This window comes from Tyto alba, unplaced genomic scaffold (genome assembly GCF_018691265.1).
Source record: "Tyto alba isolate M040663 unplaced genomic scaffold, T.alba_DEE_v4.0 Super-Scaffold_44, whole genome shotgun sequence".
NCBI lineage: Eukaryota > Metazoa > Chordata > Aves > Strigiformes > Tytonidae > Tyto > Tyto alba.
This window is the reverse complement of record NW_024881320.1, coordinates 7,460,517-7,486,402: the sequence shown is the minus strand read 5'-3', so window position 1 is coordinate 7,486,402 and position 25,886 is coordinate 7,460,517. Positions and strand designations below refer to the sequence as shown.

Here is a 25,886-nt window from a genome sequence, read left to right as displayed (position 1 = left end):
ATATAAAGAAAGAGCGAAATAAGGAGCAGTTCTCACGGTCACACTGGCATCAGCACTTGGGGACATACAAAATGGCAAACTCTAATTTGAAAAAGAATATTTGCTTTAGTTTAGATTTTGCAAGTTTAATTCAGTACCCAAACCAAGAGCCCATTAGTTTATAGTTATGCATAGCGCACACATGATGTAATAAAACCACCACTGCACTGCTCTCCCAACAATGCTACGTTAACATCCAACACACCATGCCATTCTAACATTTGGCTTCTCCCAAGTAGAAACTGCCAGTCAGGGACAAACCTGCTTATTAGTCAGAGAATGGGACTATGGTCAGGAGTTCTAGATTCTCTACCCAGTTCTGTCACTAAAGTGCTGTATGGTTTGGAAGAAGTTGTTTATAATCATGGTATTTATTTTTGCTTCTGTAGCGTACTATCATCCTTGTTTACTAAAAAGTGTTTCAAGCATTAAATTCACTATATATTTGTAATCCACTTAGACTCTAGCATGAAGTACATTCTTACAGATCTGAAGTACCATCATAATAATCAAGATAAGTTACGGTGGTTGTTAGGTGGAAAAATACCCACTACAGTTTAAGTGAAATCACAAACTTCTTGCATGATTTAAAATTTATCTATCAAATCCAAAAGCTGAAGTCTGGTGTCAATCCACTGTATCAACAAAGAAAAGAAAATTAAATTTGGAATTTTAATTGATGTTTCAGAACTCAAGTAACACTCAACATGGATCTCATATGAATTATCTGCCCACCTCCATTGCTGCTAAATACCACAGTGTCTAGATTTGATTTTGAAAGAATACCAATGCACACCTTATAAATACTTTTTGTCTTCTTTTTAGGATTAGCTTCGTACATTAGCTGTAAAATAAGAAGGAAAGTTAGATGATCTTTTGTGGAAGATTTTGTTCAGGTGCTTTTTCTTTTCAAAGAAATCACATAAAATAAGTGGAAATCCTGATGAGGATAATTTTATAATCTTTTAAAAGTTATTTATTTACACTGTTGAAACATTTAACAAAAAACAAGTGTTTACGGAGATAAGGAAAAAAAAGCTCTACAAACTTAAGGTAAAAAAAGACGCATCATTCTATGTAAACTCACCTTTCCTTCTTCCCTTGGAATAATGACATTTTCGTATCTGTTTCGGCATTGTTTTGGTGAGCGATAGACTCTGCTGCATGAGTTAACAACATCACTAACAAGGTCCCAATTGGGAGTGTGTGCTGGCGATACAATAGCAAGATTTAAAGGAAGCTCCAGCAGCTGCTTCACTGCCTACAATAGATAAAGGTACAAAAGCTTCAGAAGACAAATCATTCCAATCTTCCAAACCTACCCTTATCTGCATGTGTCCACACACCATTACTACAATGATACAGATAGCTCAGGACTCAGGCGATGAGTTCACCTACATTCACAGAGAATAAATAAGCACAAAATGCTATTATGCAGACTGACGTGCAAAAGAAGGAAACACTTGGAGACTGATGTAAGGAACAGAGAGCTGCCACTCAAGTGCTGCTCTCTTCTCAAAGGTGGGGAGAACGTTAGCTGCATTATCTAATGTCCAGCCAGCACAACTCATCTGGAATATAATAGTAAGTGGTGTCTACAACAAAAATAGGACTTAATCATCCGTTTTGTAGTTTAACCTTTAATTTATCCTTAGAGGAACACAAATGATAGGCAATCTGTTCTGAGTTATGTCAGCAAAATGCCAAACTAGCCATTAAGAATCACAAATAACCTTGAAGAGATAAAGTGCAGCAAGAGCCATTTCTGAAATTAGAAGCTAAAATATAATAACAGCAGAAAGTGGAGGTATCATCTGACCTGCAGAAGTGCCCAGTCTTCACTGATCAACCACTCTGGATTATCCTGTCCAGCTTCAGTAGCTGGTTTGACAAGAGTAGGCAAAGGCTTTGCAAACTGTGTCTGTTGTTTCAACAAGATGTTTTTCTTTTGCTCTTTGCCCTCTCGGCGCATTTTCAACATTCCTGGAGTTGCTCGATCAAAAAGTGAACGAGGTGGAATAACTGTCTCTCCATGACGTTGTTTTTTCTTCCTACCTGCAGCTAAGACAAGGAAAAAAAAAAAATTCTTGGTAAATAGTTACTACCATTCTTTGATTTCTCTGCTACTTACAGTCGCAAAATGCTCCTGCATGAGTACAGAGTATTTCCCAATGCCTCTTAAAAGCATACTGTCAACAACTAAACAGAACCTGGTATATAGTAGTATCAGCTTTGTCCTAACTCACATAGTAGAACGCTGGTTTTCTAAAGCTGTTATTTTAAAAACACCTATATGTCTAAGTAGAAAGGCACACTGTAAGAACTGGCGTTTTCAGTGATTCTATTGCTTCAAGACCACAGCAAGACAAGAATTTTCATCTCTTCAAACCTGCAAATTTGGTCTTTACTGGAGCAGACATGTAGGAGGTATGAAAAATCCCCTGATTTTTTTAACTTTCAGCAATAAATCTCAGAACAGTTTTGAACAAACCCTTACCAGATGGATCTGTTTTGTGTCGTTTACGTTCCTTCCTGACATACACTGGAGGCAACTTTGATTCTGGAATAGGGGTGGTATCATACATCAGGCACATAACAGAATCTATGTAGATATCATTGTCATCCTGAGGTGGAGTGGGAGGAGTCCAAAGCTACACAGAACAAAATTTGTAGTTACTGCAATATTAACTCTCCATCGATCTTTATGTTTAAAAAAAAAAAAAAAAAAAAAGCCTGTTTAGGCTGCCTGGTATTACATTTACTTACTGGCATTATTTCGGTTTGTCCATCTGGACCTTCATAGACATATTCCTACACAGCAAAAAAAGAATACAATTTAAATGATCCTCCAACTGAACCCTGAAGAAAAAGGTATTCTCAGAATAACTGTTAAGAAATACAGTATTAAGAAAAACAAGACTAATCAGGAATTACTTTGTTGTATGCATCCTCCCGAGTGTAGGTTAGAAGTTCCTCTTCATCCTCCCAAAGCATTTTTTGCTCTTTTTCCTTTAACTCCTTCATATGCTGGACTTCCCATGCTCTCTTTGCAGTTTTCAATTCCATCTAGATGAAAATCAGACTCTTTATAAACTTTATCCAGTAACAGACACAAAATTTATTAATTTGTATTTTTATGGACAAACTCCTTGACCTTTGACATTTTCAGGCACAGAAATCTTATAGCAATTTCTTAACAGATACTTTCATAATTGTTTAGAAGATATTTTTTGGTCTCTGTGGAGGGTCTCTAAACCTTCAAAATAAAGCAAACCCAGAATTTCAGTTAAACAACTAAGACAACCAGAACACAGCTCCTTTACCCAAACAAGCAGGCTCACTGATATTAATGAATTTTTTTCCCCCACTGTCAATGGAGTACAACAAATATTTGCTGAGTTGTGCTGAAGAATGTAATTCCCATTTTATAAAAAAGAAATTAAGATCTGGCACCTGCTTAAATCAAGAGAATCCCAAAATAATAAGCTCTCCATAAGGCATTCAGGTGTTCATAAAGTATAGCAAGAGAAGATCACAGAAGCGCCTACCATGTATTCCATGTCACTGGAGAAACTTCCACTTCACATTGAAAACATAACCCTGCTTGTACACAGTGACAGAGCAACATGGAAAGGAAAGACTTGTTGGTTTACCTCATTCAACCGTGGCTCATTCTCATCAACTGAAACGTGGAAGAGCTCTAAATAATTCAAAGCATACTTCTCAATTGGAGTCAGCTGAGAGAATGTATCAAGGAAAAAAAAAAGTTATTACTGAGGATAATGAAAGAAATGTTAACTGAAGCAGAATGTATCAAAGCTCTCCTTAAAACAAATCTCCCTTTCTGATGGCTTAACATCTTAAATTAGTAGGAAATCTCCCAGCCATTTAATGGGACTACCAATGCCATAGACAACAAAGTTGCTTTAGGGCCAAATTGCAAAGAAATTGAAATATTTGAACTAAACATTACTTTTTAACCAAATATTAATGGGAAGTCATGGTACCTGATCCACAACAGCAACTAACTCCTGCAGCTGTGAGGGCTCTTCATTGTATTTTGTCTCACAGAGCTCTGAGATTAAAGGTTCAATGCTTGACTCGGGTCCTATCTCTTGTACGCGATCATTTGACTCCTCATCCTCTTGTTCAATACTGTTGAGGGCCTTTCAGAAAGATATTTAAAAATAATGAAGACTTCAAAAATATGGAAAGAAACCACACAAGCAGCTCACTGAAATCCAACACAAATTTCTGGAATAAGTTTCTGATAAGGCAAGAGAAACAGTCCCCAGAAAGTATACAACTTAACTGTGGGCTTTTGGAAGTTTTGTTACAAGGAAAAGTACAAAAACCCTGTAAAACTACCAGGAAAAAGAGACTGACAGAATTTGACCAAATAAAAAAAGGTAAGGCAGCTGTATTTTTAAGATATGTGTTAATAATTACCTCTATGAATGGTCTTGCAACTTTAGGTGAAATATTTTCTGCTGGCGATGGCTCTTGAGAAAGTACCACAAATTCTTCTGCTTTCACTCTAAATCCAGAATCCTCCATAGGAGAATGAACCTCAAACAATTCCTGAATCGTTTGCTTGGTAAGTAGAAGGAAAAAAAACAAAGATAAGTACATTAAACTTTTGAGACCATTCTATTTTTTTATGTAACTTTAAATTAGCTCAGGTTCAAGTGACCTTATAAACTATGGACCAACTAAAGAAAAACCTCTATTAGTTCTGGAAAACTGTCTGCTTTCTCTTCTGTAACTTTCTCCTGTAGGACTACAGAGTAGAATAAAGTGTTAATAGTTCATTTAGAGGAAAGTCAGAAAAGTCTTTCTGACACATTCAGGACACAGTCTCATCCTGCACCACCATACTGGGAGCACCAGCAGGGGATGGACTAGCTTCATCAGTGCAGTCACCATCTCCTGCATCTTCAGAGAAGCAATTGAAAGTCTTATTTCACTAAATACCCAACCTTTATATTTCACATTTTTAAAGTAGTTGAAATCTTTATCCTTACAAGCTCTGCAGAATTTTGCAGCAGGATGGAAGAAAGCAGAAAATATTAAGTCACATAGGCAACGCCTGTGCCTCACTATGCAAGTGACAGAACAAAAGCAGATGGACAGTATTTGAGAGAACGTGGCCCTAACACCTAGAGTTCAAGAAATCATGAAATCTAATATGCTTACCTATCAATTCTAGCACACTGTTACTAAACACTCTAACACAAATGCTTGAATTCATTAAACACTGCAACACAGGTGTTTGAACTCATAGTGAATATGAACTTACCTGTGTTAAAAAGGCCATTGAATAGTCATTTCCCTGAGCAGCTACTTCTCTGATCAGGTCCTTTGTGCCGTTTTTCAAAAGTTTCTCTTCCACAGAATTACCACTGACAAGCCTAAAAAAAAAAAAAAAAGGGAAAAAAATAAAAGTATAGAAATCTGCTAAGTAATTTCCAAAGCTTTTAGAAAGAAAAAGAGAAATTGACCTTGGAGAACAACACCGAACTCTTAAAATGTGGTGGTTTGTGGGGGGTTATTTTTAGTTCTAGTACAGGCCAAGAAGAAAACACATACTACTATTTCTACTTGAAAGGTGTCTTCTAACAATTAGTGTGATTAAAAAAAAAGAAAATTAAAAACACCTCCCTTAGAAAATTCCATATAAAGTAACATAAAAAAACATGCAGTTATGATTCATTCATTACATTTGGTGTTAAGACAGACCACATTTTCCTATGATAACCTGGCATCTTTTTTATTTAAGTGAGAAGAAGTCTTCAGCTCTGTTTCCACTTTATTTCAGATCATACAGAGTAGCACTGTCTGAATTAACCTTACATTAAAGCATGTTAAAGAGCGGTTGTTGATCTGTAACCATCACCTGTATATATGAATATCTTTACATCTGCCAATTCTGTCACACCATTCCTGAGCTTTTGCATCCATCACTGGGTTTAGATCATTGTCATAGAACACAACAGTGTCTGCCTCAACAAGATTGACTCCAGTGGAACGACTGTGAGAGGAAAGGATGGCACAGAAAATGCGCTTGTCTCTGTTGAAAATTTTCATCAGCTCCTACATAAACAGAATAAAACCAAAGAGTAATAAACCATATACCAAAATAATATACCAAACCAAATTCACTACAGCCTAATAAAAAACAGACAAAAACAAGTCAAGTGTTTCAAAATGAATAAGAAACAAGGCAAATTTCTGTCCTCTGCTGTGGCATATAAAGGCCTGAGCAGCATATATTTCTGTACCAGTGGACAATCACTAAGGCAAACTTACCTGTCGTTGTTCATGGTTAGCATATTCATCAATCCTCACAAATGTGAGAAAATGGAAGTTCAGAAATAATTCCAGTATGTCCAACATCAGAATCATCTGTGACAAAATCAGTACACGGCGCCCTTCAGATTTCAACTTTTGAAGCAAGACAGCAAGAGCTTCTAATTTTCCTGTATTTCAAACAAGAAAACCAATAATGGTTTTATATACACATTCCATTCCTGTGAAACAGGAAATTACTGAAATATTAGCACCAAATGTCCTCCTTTACCTGAGTCATACTGCACCAGCCGGAGGTCAGGGAACTGTAGCAAGTGAGGAGTTGTAATCTGTTGCAACTGATGCAAGTGAGGAGCTGCCTTCTGCTTAAGACTGTGCTTAAGGAGTTTCAATTTGTGACTGTATGAAGGGGGAGGATTTGCTACATACAAACATGGAGGAGCAGCAACTGCAGCTGGCAAAACGAAGAGGGCCCTGTGAAAATCATCAAAACAAGGAAATACCAGTTTTAAAAGTTACATACAAAATTATAATCTGCAGTAATAATTTTTAGCCTGTCAACCATGTAATTTTACGCTATTATCTAACCACTTTGTTAAAGTGACTTAGTAAGTGCTGCATATCCTCAAAGTGTCAACATTCTCTACCTCCATTTATTGTTTCGGTTTGATGACAGCCTCTGTTAAGGTGTTTGCTCTGTGATTGCTGTATTCAGTCACTGAAGCTCAAACACAAGAAACACCCATCATACCAAACTTATTAAAAGTTAGTTTAAAAAGTTTGAGTTCTTCTAATTGCATCTGATGTTTCTTGAAAACCACAGCTATTGGTCTGCTCACAATCCACTAAATGTCAGCTTTAGCTAAACTAGCTCCTGCCTACATCTCTGTGTCTTAACTCTTGTCAGTTGGCTCCAAGAGGTACCTACTCAGAAATAAATCCAAAGCATAAGAATGTAAGCTGATGTATGGTCAGCTGAATTTGGGCTTGAAATCAGGAAGGAGGCACTGAAAACTCTTATTATAAAGATTCTAAAAGAAACAGAAGTGACTGCTATTTTCATGTTCATACTACACAGCATTTACTGCTAAACAAATCAGTCTAAACTAACAAGCTCATCAACAGAAACAAAGTTTTGAAGATTTTTTGAAAAGGAATATTTAAGAGATAACTAAATGTGGTAAAGGCTTACAAGGCAGTGTCACACATTACCTGTTAACAACATCCTTTAGAGATTCTTGTTGCTGAACCAAAGTCAGGATCATTTCTTGCAATGGGTTACTTGGACCTCCAGAGGCACTTGAAGAAAGGCAACAGTTCACAAAGCCAGCCCACCTCCAACTGTTGTCTTCGCTGGAAGACAGCTGAGAGGGCTTTCTTTCACCAGTCAAAGAACAAACACTCAGCAAGTCTCTGCCATACATTGGGGCCCGTGAACAACGGCGCTCATTGCCAGAAAATATTCTGTCCAGACGCTCCTTCAAAAGCCGGTTCTTTTCTTCATATGTTTCCTTTGCCAAGAAAAGTTGAAAAAAAAAAATTTGCGGTTCATCACAATCATTTTGAGTTTCTTTAGAATGAAGCTATCAGGATCAGAGTACTGTGTACTATGACAACTACTTCAACCAATCACAAAAGGTGTGCATTTCAGATAAATTTTGAAGACTACAGCTAAATTCAATTCATATTAAAGAGTCGATTCTACATTAGTTTAGTATCTTCTTGCATTTTTTAAAGCACATTTTCAGAGTTGTGGAAATGAAACAAGTTAATCATTCATATTTCGGACATTTCAATTAACACATTAATATTGATAAGGTGCAGGTTCTTGCACAGTTTAACATATACTTGATGTTTCCCTATGCTTTACAGGTTGCTTTAGTATCTTTTCCAAAAACTTGTTAAGATTAGAAATCTAGAAAAATTTGCCCAACTGCCTTTGTGTTCAAAACACACAGAAAATTTCATGATTCCTTTATTTATGCATTATGACATAATTACGACATATTACAGTTATAAGAACCTGTCTGCTATCACAGCACAAGAAAGCTGTTAGCTGCTTTTATACACCATAATTTATTTCAAACTATGGACTATAGATGAAAATGCATCAGATCTGTCAACCTGAAACACTGACAAAAGTTGGGGTTTCTACCTACTCTGTAATCATCAAAGTTCCTAATTAACTCCAGCTTTGTAAATTATAGTTTCCAACTATACATGGACTTAGTATCAATCCTGAAAATCTGTGTCCATAAGAAAATAAAGGTAAGTACCTGTGATTGTCCATGTGAGGGTACTGGTTTTAACACTGCTCCCATGTCACCAGATGACAAATTAGTAACTGCAGTTCTACCTGGAATACAAACTGAGGATAAACCTTGTGTTTAAATATTTATTCTTCTGAAGATTGGTTTAATTTATTTTTTTCAATAAGTAGACATTTCATAGCTGTAACACATCACAGTTGCAGACAAATTTTTAGTCTAAATGTCCACTGGGTATTGCAAATTTGTACTTTGTTACATATCAGTTATCTTACAGATATTTACACCAACTGTTTTCACAAAAATTCAAAGTAGATCAATGGAATTTTACTTTGCTCTGCACAAAGACCTGCTGCTTTCGTATTTTATTCAGAATGTCATGTATAGTGCAATAAGTATTAACATTTAGAAGTTATACCCTAAATCATGAAAAGATTGTTCTAATTTATCTTAAACAAATCATCCAAGATTTTTCAGAAAACATATGAATTCAGTTTATCTACAAACCAATGAAACTATACAATGGAATCTTGCAATAGCATTCTTGTGAATTCAACTGCTAGCAGATGTCTTCCCAGACAGCTAACTATAAGAACATTACACACAAGTAAACTAACTGAAACTACAGTAATACTCCTAAGTACTAGCAGACTACAGACACAGTGTAGCAGTTATTTTCTTGATAGGATATATGGGTTTCTACCTCAGCCAGAATGAATTGCTCATCAGCACTTACTATTTGTACTAGAAAAACAGCACAACCCTCTACTAGTCACTGTGAAACTGGATTTAGTGGCAAGTCAATACACCCATGAAGAACTGCTTTCAAGTTAACAAGAAGGTGCTACCCCTTACATTAAGAATAATAGACTCCAAGGAGTATGCAGATGTTTAAGCTTTGCCTTTCCACATTTTTATTACAAACAAGCTAATATAGATAGCTAGTATAAATCCAGTTTTACTACAGAGCTACATGTGAGCCCAGCAATTTTAGTTTCCAATCACCCAAAACAACAGAATTTATTTGGCATTTTATCCAACATTCAGGAAGTCAAAATAAGTATTTTCAATATGCTTTACACCTTCCTCCAAAGATGAACAGCAAAAATAATAATGTTTTATTTTATCAACTGGAAACAGTACTTTTGTTATTATTGCATTTAACGAAGCTCTCTTTTTACCATCAAGAGAGTCGTAAGATTCATGAGGTTTTGTAGAAATCTTACATCAATTTTCATCCTGAACTGTGGCCGTATTAGGAGTACCTGTAATGTAATCAGAGCTGGAGGATGAAACATTTGAGCCACAGATCTTCCAAACTATGACAGAAATCCTTTACCTCCCAACAACTGGGAGGCTGTTGAAGCTTTCTCTCGCCTTTTTATGATGAGATGTTTATTCTTCAGAAAGTCAAAATATGAACTTCAAGGGCACATTAATACATCAAAAAAGGAGCAGTAAATAGTCTCTTTTGAGGGAACAGTTTATATCCAGAGAAAATTACAGCAGATGGCCATTTCCAGGGAACAAACTCCTAGCACTGCATTTATCATCATTTAACAATCTGCTGTTTTGTTGTAAATGCATCCTAGACAGCAATTTCTCTGTTTTTTGATTAACATCTTGATTGTGTTTTTAAGCAAGGGACTGACCACATTTGCAGCAAGGCACCAAACAGCTAGGCAGTATTTGCAGAAAGAAAGGGAAAACAGTAGCTTGATTAGACAGAGAAAAAAATTAGATAAAAGCAAAATCAGTGTGGAAAAATGGAGAGAATTGCTGGACATTCTTTGTCAGCCTGATATAATCAGCCTGATCTTTTTTTGAAAAAAAGTAACAAAAGTATTTCAAATTCACTTCTTCCCACAAAAATCTGACCTAAGACACAACTGGTAAAGAAAATTCTATACATTTAATACAGTCTCAAGGTCTCCCAAGTTTGTACTAAAAATTACCTAAACTCCAGCACACATCATGCACAAATCAGAAGGATTTGCCTCATAGTTTACCTGCTTCTGAACTCAACTTACTGAATTATGATCTATAACAATTTGGAGTTATATATCAACGTGATTTTAGTAATTGAATGTTTGGATAGAGACATTTCCTCAGGCTACAAAACCTACCTTGCTGTGTCACTGCTGTGGAAGTTGGGACACCTCCTTGATGCTGGTTTCCTAAAGCGTTCAGAGCGTTCTGAACAGTTCCCGCTTGGGAAACCGTCTGCATGACAACCGGACCCTGAGGTCTCAAATACTGCTGACCAGGTGCTGAAACAATCTGAAGGACACTTCCTGAAATGGAGGATTTTTTTAAAAATTAGCTGTGTAGAGTGGAAAACAATAGTGTTCTCCAGCAAAAGAGAACTGTTTTATTTCAAACTATATTAAATTTCCCCAGACAAGTTCATTGCACCAATCTGTTTTAAAGTTTCATAATATCTGGCAGGAGAGAAACACCCAAGTCTTCATAGTTAAAGAGGATTTTCATATTGCAGCAGTATCATTCTAAATCTAAGTATTTTGTATGGAATTCAGATGAAATCAAATCAACAAAAAAATCCTCAGTGTTCACTCTCTTTATTTTGTTGGCCACAGAGAATCAAGATTTCCATGTTCTCCTGAATTTGTTAACACACATACAACCAACAAAGGAAATTTGAGGGCAAAATATATCACAGGTAGAGCACTCAGGTCAGGGTAATAGTTGGGTCAAAATTCAGAGGCACACCAATCTTGACGTATTATTTACACCACTTCAGAACAAACCAAGAACGTCCTCAGTTTTGTCTGTTTCTGTGCATCAGGGAGTTTATCTGAAATAATGCTTCACCTTACTTTAGATTTGCATACATGTGAAAACAAATTGAATAATAAACTCTTGAAATACAATACAAAAAGTAACCCTGTCTTTCATTTGATAGGCATTTATTTTTCAAAACAGAGCTATCTTGTTATCTCTCTCTCACACAGAAAACAGGTACAGCAGAACAGTAGAAGTGAGGACAGAAGGTCTCCTTAACGTATAGCAACAAGGAACGTGCTGCCCATATCAAAACACGAGCATTAGAAATAATGGAAAACTTCCTGTTTTGAATTAAGTACCTTGTAACTGCAAGGGTTGCCCTGCAGTGAGCTGGCGAAGTTGACTATGTGATAAAGTGAACTTGTTCCCTTGGAACTGCAGTGTTACAGGGGTCTCTGGCTGAGCGATTCTGCCTTGTGCTCCGGCTATAGAAGCCAGCTGGGCTATTTTTACTACCTCACCACCTGTTAAGGAGAGAAACAGGCATTAAAAAACACCAAAGTGGGAGGTGGGTTGTTCAATATTCACAATTCTAAGTTTTGGTTAGTAAACTGGTGCGGAAGCGCCTTCCATGCATAATTATTCTTAGTGCATCAAAAGTGTCATATAAAAGTTAAGCAGGTATTGCTTTCTATATTTGTTGGACAAACTGGAAAAAAGCTGATTGTTTAAAGGGTAACAACATCAACATTTTAGGAGTTATAACTTTCATTAGCAAAAAAGTTAAGAGCTACCTGAAAACTCATGTGACACTTTGTAACAGAACAAGTATAGACATTGAAGTGATTTTCACTGCCTTTTCAAGAGCATGAAGGAAGGTTTAAGGAAGAGACAAAAATATTCACACATGTGGCACTGTAAATACACATTTGAAATAGCCTGAAATTTGCTGATGAAACATGATTTATATTAAGCAATCTGCACTTATACAAACCAAAAAGCTTTAAAGTGACAAGGACCAAGCTTTTTGTGATTTAAATGCAGAAAGGTTAGAGGCATTTAAGCATTAAGTTTTATGATACTGAGAAAATATTTGGCACAAAAATTTAGCTTTTGTAAAGGCAGTGCATTACCCCAGAGATAAAATTAATACATCAGTGCTCAGTACTCTATACACATGCTAATAGGCAGTGCACATACAACCTTAAAGCAAAGCCTCATCGCTTTTCTCTGCCTAACAGTTGCGACATTCCTCTCTGCAAGAGAGGCCTTTAGCAGATGGATTAGTGTTTAATATGAAAGGAATAATTAGGATAGAGCTAAAACATTTGGTCTGAAGGAAGTCTTGCCAGCAGAAGAAACATGCAGAAATAGGAGATTAAGTTGACACCGCTAATGTATGTCCACAGCAATTCTATTGTTTCTTATCCAATTTTCGATTTTCCTTGGTCATAAGCAACATACTGAGCAAGGCTAATCAGAAGAGTGAAAAAAAAACAACGATTCTGTACACATTTTAGGGTGCCTAGTAACTTAACCTCATTGTAGTACAAAGGTGGGAGAAACCTTGAAAGGGGAGGCCACTTACTAGGCAACCGTGCCTGGGCCTGAGAGGTCAGTACCAGCCTCTGAGGCAGCACACTCTGTTGGATGGTGTGCGAGGGGGCCTGTGGCTGGGCCTGGCCCAGCTGAGAGGCCTGCGCAGAGGTCTGGCCCCGCGGTTTCACAGGGTTGGCTGTGCTAGTTGCTGTGGTGAAGGTCGCTGCGGGCTGGTGTCTTGGAGCACTGGTGGAAGCCTGAGTTGTCTGAAACTGTGCTGCTGCGGCTGCAATCAATAAGGGTTGTTTGGGCAAGCTGTTAGAGGTTTTAACTCCACTCTTTTAAACAATCTGCATTAAAAAGAAACCTTCCAACAGGATATTAAAATGGCTACAGGAACGGCTTGTCCTTACAGACTGGGATTTCTATCCACACCTTTTACTCCATCCTATGTTTACAACATTATATACTTGGAAAGCATTGTTTAAAGGTTAAATAAATACACAAAAGCACCGTAACCTCCCATCTTTGACAGAACATTACATACAATCAGGGTTTAAATACCAACTGTGCCATATTTACTCCATACTCTAACAGTTATGTTACAAAAAGCTTAGTTTTGCATTATACTGGCAGATCATACTGTAGAAACTAGTGGGGAAATTTACTGGTAATTAATCTGTTGGTATTTTTAAGCCAGTAGTATTCTAGACCATTAAGCTAGATGGAAAAGGAGTTCTATTAACAGACTAACTTGTATCCGCCTACGCAGAGGTTCAGGTAAACAACCTAGCACTAACTCTCTTACCTTGATTTGAAGACACCGTAGCTATGGGTGATCTTCCCCGTACTTGTCCCTGTTGAGTTACCGTCGCTGTGGTCACCGTGCGTTGTACTTGAGTGCTTGGGAAAACTACAGTCCGGCCCTCAGGTTTCTGACCATACTGAACGGGTTGGAACAACCTGAAAAGAATATAAGAAGTTGAAGTCTATAGGAATATCACAGTTTGGCCTTTAAAAATAAACTCTATCACCCAAGGGAAGTATAAACTGATCACATCAGATGCTAATCTCTTTCTCACAGGTGGCTGAAGCTGGCAAGTCATCACTTCAGCAAACTTCACATGTAGACATTCTAAAGTTCTTTTGCTAAGTCCAAGAAAGAAGAAATCTTCCTTTGCCACACATCCATTTTAGTGCAGAATGCATGAGAATTACAGCAAACAGCTTAAGGAGTCTAGCCTGATATCTGGAAAAAGAATGGGGCTCTCATATGAATTTCCAGAGAGACATCAACATTCCCACAGGTGATCAGGCAGCTCCTCTTCATCAGAAAAACAGTTCCACATTACTTTGAGATCACTGCTTCACTAGGAGAGAAATGCTCTTTAAAAATTTACTGCTATAAAACTTCATATGTCTCTCATAACTCTGCAAGCACAGCTAACACTGTAGGCCCAGCTTAGTCTTGAAGAATTACCTCCATGATAATTTTGCAAAACAACACTCACTTGCCATAAACAAGGACCTCAATAAAATGAATCTGCTGGTGAAGTAAAACCTATAGAAAGTCCATAAACAAACTTTAAATAAGTTGTATGCCTCAAAAAACGAGGAATGGAATCCCTATTTTCAAGATTAAACAAGAAAACAACAGAATAATAAAATGTAAAGTCAAGTCTGAGGTTTTGTGTGAATCACATTACCAGAGGTGCAGACAGAATTCAGTAAACATAGCAACACAACTACATTTTCCTCCTGCAATTCTAGCTGAAAATGAGGGCAAATGTACATACCTGCTTGGTTTGAGCTTCACTGGGTTGGGCCTAGCAGGTGGTGGAGGGGAGCTGTAGATTTCTTCAATCAACTTTCTAGTAACCTTTTGTTTTGGCAACATTTGTGCTTCATAATGAGTCATTTGGTTTTCCATTCCAATGAGATCAAAGAGAGACAGGTCTGATTCCTACGGATATGGTAAAATAACATTTATTTTACATGATGACCCTAAGAGTTCCGTCCTCTCTATGTTCTATGCTGAATTCACTTTCTATATATTACTTTTAAACTTGAAATAAGTGCTGCAAGTTTAATAAGTAAACTATTAATTATTAGCCAAAATTGTCTAGAGCCTTGGAAATATATCTTAAACTGACAGCCCCATTTTAAGCATCAGCATTGGAAGAAAGATTTGATATCATTAACCAGTTATGAAAATCAAAGCTAGGCACATTTAACAATTCTTCATACACCATAATTTCCAAATAATTAAATAGAACTCTTCAAAGGTGTCTGTTAACTATCAAGCTCAAATGCTAAACCATAAAGGCATGAATATAATTTAGGAGTAGAAAAATATGAAGGACAGAAATAAGATCAACCAAAAAGATCATTTCATCTATTCCATTACTCACACTTCTCTCTATGCAATTATTTCCTTTGATTATCTCAAAGAGGGGGACTGCTTCTTTAATGGTAACACAAATAGTGGGTACTTCAAATGGATTGACAGAAGTGTACTAATTTAGTCACTGAATCAGTGTTTACTCTTAAGTGAAAAGGGATAAGTCTTGCTCTCCTCTAGCTACTAGCAGAATGAAAATTACAGAATGCCGTAAATAAGCACTGTGCTACCCAGAGTGCTCTCAGTGTCAGAAAATTCCTGCAAATGTGTATGACAAAAGCAAAGCTATTTTCTCTTTGACCAAGAAGTTAATGAAAAATTACTGATTACAAGCCACTTGAAAAGTTCAAACTACTACTACAAAAAAGAGATGCAGCAAGTACGCACTTGGTACGTGCAGTTCTGGAATAGTGAATTCCTTCTATTTATAAACTTCAGGTAGACTTATGATGTATAAGAAAACAAGTACTGAAATTCCACAAGGGCAATAGAAAAAACAAAGTTTACTTTTCTACTCACCTTCCAAATATCCCTTTCCAGGGCACTCAGTACCAGAGACGCAGTTCTGTATTCCAGTGTTTCTGATACATAAGAGGTACTTGAAAGCCGGGGGTTTATCAGATCAGGATGATTACAAATCCGTTGCAGCTGCATCAGGACATGCAAGACGCTGATGAAGTGTCCACTTTTGAGGGCTTCTTGGGTTCTACCAAATAGTTTATATGGAAATACATTTATTTACGTACAGCTTTTATGGACATGTCCCTAAATCAGCAAGGTGAGAATGTGCAATGCAGTATGTTATGCAAAAGTCTTAAAACAAGCTTATATTTTACCTTGGTCTTTCTAGAGCATTTTAAGTAGCACTGTACCAAATGTAAATTTGGAAACATGAAACTTAAGGACCTGTGCTACCTTGCAGACAAATATGACCTAACTACCTCCCTATCCTCTACCTGCTTCATTTCTATTTTATCCCTGCACCTATCAATAACCACTTGATATCACAGCACAGGTAAATGTGTAGGTGTGAGGAGAAATGCTCTGGGCTTTAAGAAATAAAGAACCACTCATTAGAGACAAATTTTAAACCAAAATACCAGCAAACCTGACCATTGCAACTTGATTTTTAGGTTCCAGAGGTAAATGCATGTTTTTCATTAGACCCACAGCATCACCGGCTTGTAAATTTAGTTTTCTATGTGTTCACATTCTATTCACTGGTCATAATGGAAAATTTCAGAAAAACACCAAAACACTTCCAACTGTGACAATCATTTATCAACTTTCTTAAGCTCCAAAAATTACAGCTTTTTTTATTTACTGTTTTATCTCCTTACCCTGGCTGTAATATGACATCTTCATACATCGCTTTTTGTCGACTAGAGAGACGACACTTTAGCACATGTTCATATTTCTTTGTTAGCTGCTTTTCAACATCTCTCTTTGATCTTCGCAAAATAAATGGCTGAATCATCTGAAACATTTCATAATTGAAGTAAAAAAAAAAAAACTCTCACTTCAAAGATGCATTTTTACAACACAAAGCTAAACCCATTCACACCTAACATATCTGATGTGATAAACCTCATGCCATATCTAATCATACTGCTACGCACACTGTTATATAGGCATTAATTTGTTGTTTCATTTCTGCATGTTATACTTCAAAATCTGAGTCTTGCATTATTTTTTAAAAGAAATCACTATACTATTCTGGTAGCAGGAACCCATCCTTTCAGCAGGACAGAGTCCAAACTGAAAAGTGTTAAGAAAGGCCAGAAATTTCAAGCTAAACCACATCTTCTAATTTCTTCCTTTCCCCCCACCTCCCAACAACTTAACTACTGTAGTAGAACAGATGAGAAAAAAAATGACAACATACCCTGTGTAACCTGATGACCAGTTTATGGCAATAATCCTGGTTCTCCTCATTAGCTGCTTTTACTGGAAAATCTAGATAAGGTCTGGAAATTCCTGGAATCAGAAAATGTACCATGGTCCACAACTCCATCAATGTGTTATGCAAAGGAGTGTCTATCAGAAGCAAACGATGCTGGCTGTGAATAATAAAAGAAGATTTTTAACTGATACAGCATAAAGTTAATGTCATTATGAAAAGGACACCAATATTCAAACACTGTTTACTGTAGCTTTAGGTTTGTCAGACATACAGAAGAAGTAAGTAGTGCTAATAAAATTAAATGTAGGATAAATTATCTTTTTAATCTTGAATATACCACCAAACCAGCTTCCTCACTGTACACCATCAGGACATACAAGGGGAACTGTTTGGGAGCACAGAATATCAGCAAAGAAGAATTATAGTGTTATGATAGTGGCAACAAAAAGATCCTGAGCATGTCTCTGAATCCTGACTGTTTCAACTAAAGGCACCTATGTAGGTGCATGTTGCACAGGAATTTGGGCAGACCAAATCAAGAGGTTTTTTTTATCAGTTTTCTGTTAAGAAGAAAATTGTGTGACATGAAGAGAGAAACTCATTGCCAGCAGGAAAACAATTCTCTGCTCCATACCTGCGGAGACTGAATAGTGCCTCCCAGTGTTTCTCGGTCATATTCTTTATTTGTTGCATCTCATCTACTATTAAGTATTTCCATCGCATTTTCATAAATGCGGGGTGGCCTTTGAACAGCTGTTTGTAGGAAGTGATACACACGTTGAAGCTGTTGGGTTCTGTCCATTCCTACAGAAACAGAAAGAGAGGATGAGACAGGAAAGTTAAGGCAGAACTCTCAAGTATCTTACAACCAGCTTTTTCTTCACTAAGAATAGAAAGATGCTGTGGCCCAAACCATTCTAAAAGACACTCTTGGTCTTTGAACTACAGTCAGTTCAGAAAGAAGGTTAAGTATTGCACATACTGCTCAATACCAAGGAGTTCCAAAAATGTATTTGAAAATCTAGAACCATTAGGTGTGAATCTCTTTGTAAACCAACTTTTAGTGTTAAAAACTTCTCATATCCCATCAGGATGTAAGGAACATATAGATAAATGGAGACTAAAGGTCTTGGTATTTAAAATGCTAAATACAACAATGTGAGAGTTGCAAAATACCATACCTGTCTTTTTGCCCTAAGTTCCCTTTGGCTGCCAAAGTAGAGAAGTATTTTCAACCCTGGGCACCAGCGTTTCAATTCCAGTTCCCATTTCAATATGTTACAGCTCCGTACAACAACAAGATGAGGGCCCCAATTACCTACAAAAGGGGAAACATAGCAGTTAACAGTAGAAAGACTTGTGACAATTCATGTGGCTTATATTCTGCCCTGATTTTTTAAGTATAGTGCACTAAATTCATCATTAAAAGTGAGATCCAATAACAACAGCGGTATTTTAATGACTATTCTTTACTATTATTTCAGACCTCAAGTACCCCTTGTGCACTTAATATCTATCTTTCCTTCAACTATATCAATTGCTAGAGTAAGAGATACTACCTCCACAACAAGCTTTGCTTCACTTATATTCTTAAACCATCCTCAGTACAACAACACTACTAGTAATATCTGAGAAGATATACAAGACATAGTTGTCCAATTGTTCATATTTACTTCTTGAATTAACTATCTGTGTCCATCTGGTCGTTAAACACTATGTAAGGCTTTTTTTGTACTAATAAACTAGGCTTCAGAAGAATTTTTTCACCTAGAAGATAACAGCAGACTGATCAAACAGTATACTTGATAAGAAGGCACCTCTATGTCACACAATCCAAGAAAGTTTTTCTAGCATCATCCTACTCCGTGCATTAACTAAAAGTCTGATATGGTTCAGCAGAAAAAATTGTGATCCTACGCTACCATTCACACAGATAATGCTGGCCCAATACTGGTCTAAAATTGTTAGGTGAATGAACTGTCAAGGGAATGAACTTACCTTCATTACAAGCCAAGTGAGCAAAAAAGGCGATAATTTGTACTGTTTTTCCAAGTCCAGCCTCATCTGCCAAAATGCCATTGAGATTCTTCCTATACAGCTTTGCTAACCAATCCAGCCCAATCTTCTGATACTCTCTGAGAGGTCCATACAGTAGTGATGGAGTATTGTATTTTATCTGTAATGTGAATGATCTGATACTTTTTTTCCGAGTTAAATTAATGAAGCATGTCATAAAGCATAACAATTTTATAGTTCATTAATTAGAAAATATTTATGGTAAATTTTTGCTAAAATCTGTGAAATCATGAAAAAAGCATTCTTTATGTAAAAGCAAGCAACCACAGTAGCAGAAAACAGGGAGCCTTACCGCTGTTGTTATCCTAGAGCTGCCCTTAGGTAATAGCATTTCTGCTGCAGCAGCAACTTCTGCTATGTCTCGCATATGCTTCTTTGGAGGACTTGATCTGTCTATACCCTTGTATTGGTCAATGCTGAGAAGGGAGTCTATGAGGACAACTTCTTTCTGAGGACTTTCCCTATCAGAGATATGGTCTTCCATTTCTGAGAGTGAAAAATTACATTGGCATTTAAGATAAACTTAAGCAATGGTTACACAAAGGAATTGAGATGGCTAGAAATCAGACAGAGGCAGCTAACTTTTAAAAACAATTCTGATTTTCAGTCTAGTCAAGTTAAAATGAAAATAGCTTAAGCTCAGGATCACGCACATGTTCTGGACGTTCACACTAGCTAGACTAACATGACCATTAGCTTTTCACAACTTCCAGGGAAGTTCTCTCATAATATTTAAAACTTATCCTGAAATATGTAATTCTACCATGTTAGTACAGAACAGATGGCAGATATATAATAGCTAGCCATGAAGTGTGCTGTTTAACCCTGTGTAGAGAGGCTCTTCTACGGCTCACTATTGTTCCTGAAAATCTCACACATCTTGACTTTAAGATAGGCAAACACTACCCTCTTTTCATAAACTGAGAAATGAAACAAACAAACAAAAAAAAGAATAAATTCTTTACAGACCATTATCCAAAAATATTTAGTGGTAACAGGAATAAATCTAATTTTTCAAATGATCATTCCAAATGCTTAGCAAGAAAGCCACCGTACTTTCTATTCATTCTTGCATATAATATTCTTCTTCACTTAAAAAATAAAAAACACTTTAAATGTGATGCACTCAATATTTGCTTTCCCCTAGTATAAAATGTTTTTTAACAGAGACCTGGAGAGCCAATCAACTTATTTGACCTTTTAAGTCAGTACAACTTCATCTAAATTAAAAGTAATTTACCTTCCTCACTGCTATCCTCTTCACTGTCAGGCTTCGGCTGGGGCCAGTGAAAATTTTCTGCAAAGGCACCTTCATACATCTTTAGTAAATCTTCCAGAGGCAATTCAGCTGAAGGTCATTAAAGGATGTAAGTTTAAAAATATCAATACTTGTAGGAATCAGTACTGTTGTTTTTCATATCATTACATTCTTCACAATTGTATAAAGCCAGTTCTTCAATCAGAAGTTAACTGAAGAGGTAATTATTAGGTGGATGATGGCAATGTTTATTTAGTAACCTCACTGCAGAGAACACTCAGTATTACACCAAGCAGTTTGCTCACCCCAATTGCTTTTTACTGTATTACAAACCTGCCATACAAACTGACAGTAAACCACTGGTTGGGAAGGTAGGGGCATCAAATCCAGACGACTGGTTGGAAGACAATTCTAGACTTCAAAGTTTCAAAACTGAGCTGTACCTGAACCCCCTAAACAGTATCTCCATGATCACTTGTATGATCTGTTGAAGCAGGAATGTGTATGCTGGCAGTAGCCAATCAATCAGGAAACATACTCATTAGGAACTTGGTTGACTGGCCGAGTTATAATCCCCTCCAACTGGCCAGCTGGCGCAGCCACTAAGCTGCCAAACAGAACAAACAAACGGATTTGGAAACTGAATATTAACTGCCAGGCAGGCTTAGCTCAGTGTGAAGCTTACCAATAAAAATCATCAAGGTTTTTACCATGATAACTGAAGTGGTTCCTATGGGATACTTTGCATACATCAAGCTCAACATAGCAGTTATTGTTATGTTGCTAATGAAACAGAGCCCCTAGACAAAGCACTGTCCCTAAAAGCCCCTTATCTTCAAGTATTTATCCCTTCCACCCACCCCCAAGATCAGCACTTCAGGGCCCTTTCAGACCTATAAGGTAGGTCACAAAACCCTTCTGAGATACTCAAGGCAGTTGATGATAAAATGTTCATGTTCAATCTGATACACTCCTGGTTTTAAGTATTTATCATGCGCTCCTATAACTTAGGTTGTGAGTCTTTTGGTGTGAGGTTTCAAAAAAATGCAGTGCTTCAGTAGGGAACTACTTTTCTCAAGCAACCTTCTGTAATAACTAGTTAAGTATACAGACCATTTTATAAAGTACAGATGTCCATCATCATCCCATAAACTAACTGCTACAGCTTTCCAAACAGAAAAAAATAGATTACATATGACTGAACATGCATTCAAGTTCTCATCTAGAACTCTATTTACAAATACAAAAACTGCTGTGTGTTTTCACCTGTTGTTTCAGAGCCCATCACAGAGAAGAATCAAGCTACATGCCTACCTTCTTTGGCTAGATTAGACAATTCAGTTTGATGGTTTATGTTTCCTTCTTTAGCTTCTTGTTCTTCAATTGTTTCTTCTTCATCTTCAACTAAAATAAAAATAAATGCTAATCTTGGCATTCAAATTACACAATAACTCAGGAAGTCTGCAATTATATACCCCTAAAGTATACTAGCATAGAATATTATAAGTTAGCAGGATTCAAAAAGAATGAGATGTGTATGGAAAACAAGAAAACCAGAAAGCAACTATAGGGAGAACTTAAAAGGTAAATGAAAAGGAGAGAAGAACTTCTGCCTCAGGACAGGAGGCACTCTTGAACTGTTAACTGTTGGTTGAGAATGGTCACCACAGACAAGTTATTCTGTAGCTTTAAACTAGGGATTTTCTTTGTCAGAATCATGACACAAATATCATCACAAGAAAGGAACTGGAACTGAATTACATGCGTTATTCAGTCCGAAATCCTCATGTGAATTTTGGTAAGGCTTGAGAAACAAAGGAATGAGGACAGAAAGAATTAAAATCCACTAGCAATGATGGCAGTGTGCTTTCAGGGAAAATTTTATTTTCAAATTTTCACTAAAGCTATTTTAAGGAAAATTGATTATCTAATTGATTATCTAATCTCTCTAATAAATGGATGAGTGTTGCTATTTGGTTTGTGAAAAGCACTGCATCAATGCAGTAACAAACTGAAAACCTGTGGTTTCACGGTTTTAATATACAACTTATGTACTGTGCTATACAGGCACAGTTTTGAAAAGTTACATACCTTCCTCATCAGTCAAAGATGTGCTTGCCTTTCTCTTCCTTCCAGATGATGAACAACCCTAGCATTAAATAATTAAAATATTTCAAATCATAGAAAACAAAGATAGGGAGTTTTTCTTTCTTTTTTTTTTTAATGAAAGCAAAAAGTGCCTTGCAATCACAACAGCATTTGCTAATGGACACTTAACACCTATTAACACTCTCCTGGTCATGTAAAAACAGATACTCTGCTAGTCTATTGAACATAGCATGCAATCAGCCACTTCAAGTGTTTGTGGCTCAAACTACTGAGTTACAGCTGTGGCACAGAGCCATAGTACACTATTTCCCTTAAAAACTTTATTGAGGCACAAAACTACTGAGATTGGAATCAAAGAATAGATTTTCACTAGTCAGTGAAAAAGGGATATGGCGCAGGCCTACAATTGTTCACTCTCAGCTGTCCAGCACACTCTGTAGAATGGTTTAGCTTGTGCAAATTAACTCTCACAGACAGGGCTAGGCCACATAAAGCTTGTTCCCAATAGGAAATTCAGATGCAGGCATTCTGCTTGGTGAAAGGGGAGCATCTCAGCACATGGGCATCAGCTGTGCCATGCCAGATGGCTTAGGGCCTCTGAACAATTCCTCATCCATTTCTTTCTAATTGCACAGATGTAGCCAAGGAGTCCTAGCACACATTTCATCTAGGGCAAAAGATGGTTGTTTCATTCAGTTTCATCTGTTCTGTAACATATACCTACATCTCTAGTAGATAACTCCAAGTAGCTCCTAGACAAGCTCAAACACAAAAAAGGAAGCCTACAGAGGGTGGAACCAAGGAAGCCTGGAGGAATACAGAGAAACTGTCTGAGCAGCCAAGGATCAGGTTAGGAAGGCCAAAGCCCTGATAGAATTAAATCTGGTCAGGGACATCAAGGGCAACAAGAAAAGCTTCTTAAAGTATGTTGGTGATAAAAGGAAAAACGGGGAAAATGTGGGACCTCTCTAGAAGGAAATGGGAGACCTGGTTACCTGAGACATGGAGAAGGCTGAGGTACTCAATGACTTTTTTGCCTCAGTCTTCACCAGCAAGCACTCCAGTCACACCACCCAAGACGCAGAAGGCAAAGGCGGGGACTGGGAGAGTGAAGAACTGCCCATTGTAGGAGATCAGGTTCAAGACCATCTAAGGAACATGAAGGTGCACAAGTCCATGGGACCTGATGAGATGTATCCGTGGGCCTTGAGGGAACTGGCAGATTAAGTGTCTAAACCACTATCCATCATATTTAAGGAGTTGTTGCAATCCGGTGACACTCTTGCTGACTGGAAAAGGGAAACGTAACCCCCCATTTTTAAAAAGGGAAAAAAGGAAGACCCAGGGAGCTGCAGGCCAGTCAGAATCACCTCCATGTCTGGTAAGATGATGGAGTGGATCCTCCTGGAAACTATGCTAGGTCACATGGAAAACAAGGAGGTGATTTGTGACAGCCAACATGGCTTCACTAAAGGGAAATCACACCTGACAAATTTGGTGGCCTTCTACAACAGTTACAGTGCTGGTGGATAAGGGAAGAGCAACTGACATCATCTACCTGGACTTGTGCAAAGCATCTGATACAACATCCTTGTCTCTAAATTGGAGACATGGATTTGACAGATGGACCACTCGATGGATAAGGAATTGGCTCAGTGGTTGCACTCAAAGAGCTGCAGTCAATGGCTCGATGTTTGAGTAGAGACCAGTGATGAGTGGTATTCCTCAGGGGTTGGTGTTGGGACCGGAGCTGTTTAACATCTTTATCAGCGACGTGGACAGTGGGACTGAGTGCGCCCTCAGCAAGTTCACCGACAACACCAAGCTGTGTGGTGAGGTTGACACTCTGGAGGGAAGGGATGACATCCAGAGGGAGCTGGACAGGCTGGAGAGGTGGGCCCATGCAAACCTCAGGAAGTTCAACAAGGCCAAGTTCAAGGTCCTGCACATTTGTCAGGGTAATCCTAAGCAGAGACACAGGCTGGGCGAGGAGTGGATTGAGAGCAGCCCTGAGGAGAAGGACTTGGGGGTCCTGTTGGATGGAAAACTGACTGAGACAGCAATGTGTGCTCACAACCCAGAAACCCAAACATGTCATGGGCTGCACCAAGAGAAGTGTGGGCAGCAGGTTGAGGATTCTCCCCCTCTACTCTGCTCTCCTGAGACCCCACCTGCAGTGCTGGGTCCAGCTCTGGGGCCCCCGACATAAGAAAGACATGGACTTGTTGGAGTGATTCCAGAGGAGGCCACTAACATGATCAGGGGGCTGGATCACTTCCCTTATGAGGACAGGCTGAGAGAGTTGGGGTTGTTCAGCCTGAAGAAGAGAAGGCTCCAGGAAGACCTTATAGCAGCCTTTCAGTACATAAAATGGGGCTACAGCAAAGGTGAGGAGGAACTTTTTACAAGTGCATGTAGTGATAGGACAAGGGGCAATGGCTTTATATCGAAAGAGAGTTGATTTAGATAAGAGATAAGGAAGCAATTCCTCCCTGTGTGGGTGGTGAGGCAATGGCACAGGTTGCCCAGAGAAGCTGTGGCTGCCCCCTCCCTGGAAGGGTTCAAGGCCAGGTTGGACGGGGCTGGGAGCAACCTGGGCTGGGGGAAGGGGGCCCTGCCCATGGCAGGAGGAGGTTGGATCTAGATGGTCTTGAAGGTCCCTTCCAACTTAAACCACTCTATGATTCTATAAATCACCACTGAACAGCTGAAAAAATGCTCTCATGCCCCACAAAGTTTATGCCTAGTTACAGTAGATGAATCTCCTGTTCAAAATTAAGGCTGGCAATTAAGGTGTATATTTTTTTGGTCTTGCAATCTTAGAATGAATGATTCACAGCCACTGAGTATGTATGAATTCTTCCTTTAAAAGACATGTATCAAGCGCAATCCACTTCTCCGTTGAAAGTTATAGTTCGTAACCAGAAAAAAAATTGTATTTGTGCTTATGACTATCTGCTCAATTGTCAGTAATTACACAGAAATCTGCTTATCATCTCCATGTAATTAAGAAAAATATTTTGTGTTTATCAAAACTTTTTTACACAGGTAGTCATATTTAAACTAATTTGATGGGGTTTTTAAAAAACAGAAGGACTTACCATTTCACTTTCTTTTTCCAATAAAAGCTCTTCTGCAGGTTTTGTATCCTTACCTGGAAAATTATTATACTTGATGTATACATCAGTCACTTAGCGATTTTGTGGTTTTTTATGTGAACTTCTAAATGCATTCAACACA

At 37.8% G+C, this 25,886-nt stretch overlaps 1 protein-coding gene across 14 annotated transcripts in view; it reads right to left on the bottom strand.

Moving 5' to 3' along the window:
• The window catches only part of LOC104358317 (E1A-binding protein p400), a 53,041-nt gene that overhangs the window by 12,447 nt on the left and 14,708 nt on the right, over positions 1-25,886 (bottom strand). For 7 of the 14 annotated variants that reach the window (XM_033008202.2, XM_033008203.2, XM_033008206.2 and 4 more), the window contains 31 exons: positions 25,748-25,800; positions 22,629-22,686; positions 21,852-21,941; positions 20,520-20,627; positions 19,572-19,765; positions 19,202-19,379; positions 18,385-18,521; positions 17,838-18,007; positions 17,186-17,360; positions 16,641-16,777; positions 15,820-16,006; positions 14,696-14,862; positions 13,708-13,862; positions 12,949-13,185; positions 11,720-11,884; positions 10,742-10,909; positions 8,625-8,716; positions 7,561-7,859; positions 6,620-6,822; positions 6,349-6,518; positions 5,936-6,132; positions 5,339-5,450; positions 4,489-4,632; positions 4,047-4,205; positions 3,693-3,776; positions 2,974-3,105; positions 2,806-2,850; positions 2,537-2,690; positions 1,859-2,100; positions 1,127-1,300; positions 836-883 (listed from right to left, as the gene is read on the bottom strand). In XM_033008202.2, coding sequence (XP_032864093.2) covers positions 836-883; positions 1,127-1,300; positions 1,859-2,100; positions 2,537-2,690; positions 2,806-2,850; positions 2,974-3,105; positions 3,693-3,776; positions 4,047-4,205; positions 4,489-4,632; positions 5,339-5,450; positions 5,936-6,132; positions 6,349-6,518; positions 6,620-6,822; positions 7,561-7,859; positions 8,625-8,716; positions 10,742-10,909; positions 11,720-11,884; positions 12,949-13,185; positions 13,708-13,862; positions 14,696-14,862; positions 15,820-16,006; positions 16,641-16,777; positions 17,186-17,360; positions 17,838-18,007; positions 18,385-18,521; positions 19,202-19,379; positions 19,572-19,765; positions 20,520-20,627; positions 21,852-21,941; positions 22,629-22,686; positions 25,748-25,800 — 4,634 coding nt within the window. The remainder of the gene's footprint in view (positions 1-835; positions 884-1,126; positions 1,301-1,858; positions 2,101-2,536; positions 2,691-2,805; positions 2,851-2,973; positions 3,106-3,692; positions 3,777-4,046; positions 4,206-4,488; positions 4,633-5,338; positions 5,451-5,935; positions 6,133-6,348; positions 6,519-6,619; positions 6,823-7,560; positions 7,860-8,624; positions 8,717-10,741; positions 10,910-11,719; positions 11,885-12,948; positions 13,186-13,707; positions 13,863-14,695; positions 14,863-15,819; positions 16,007-16,640; positions 16,778-17,185; positions 17,361-17,837; positions 18,008-18,384; positions 18,522-19,201; positions 19,380-19,571; positions 19,766-20,519; positions 20,628-21,851; positions 21,942-22,628; positions 22,687-25,747; positions 25,801-25,886) is intronic. The other 7 variants (XM_033008212.2, XM_033008214.2, XM_033008215.2 and 4 more) reach the window with 4 other exon arrangements.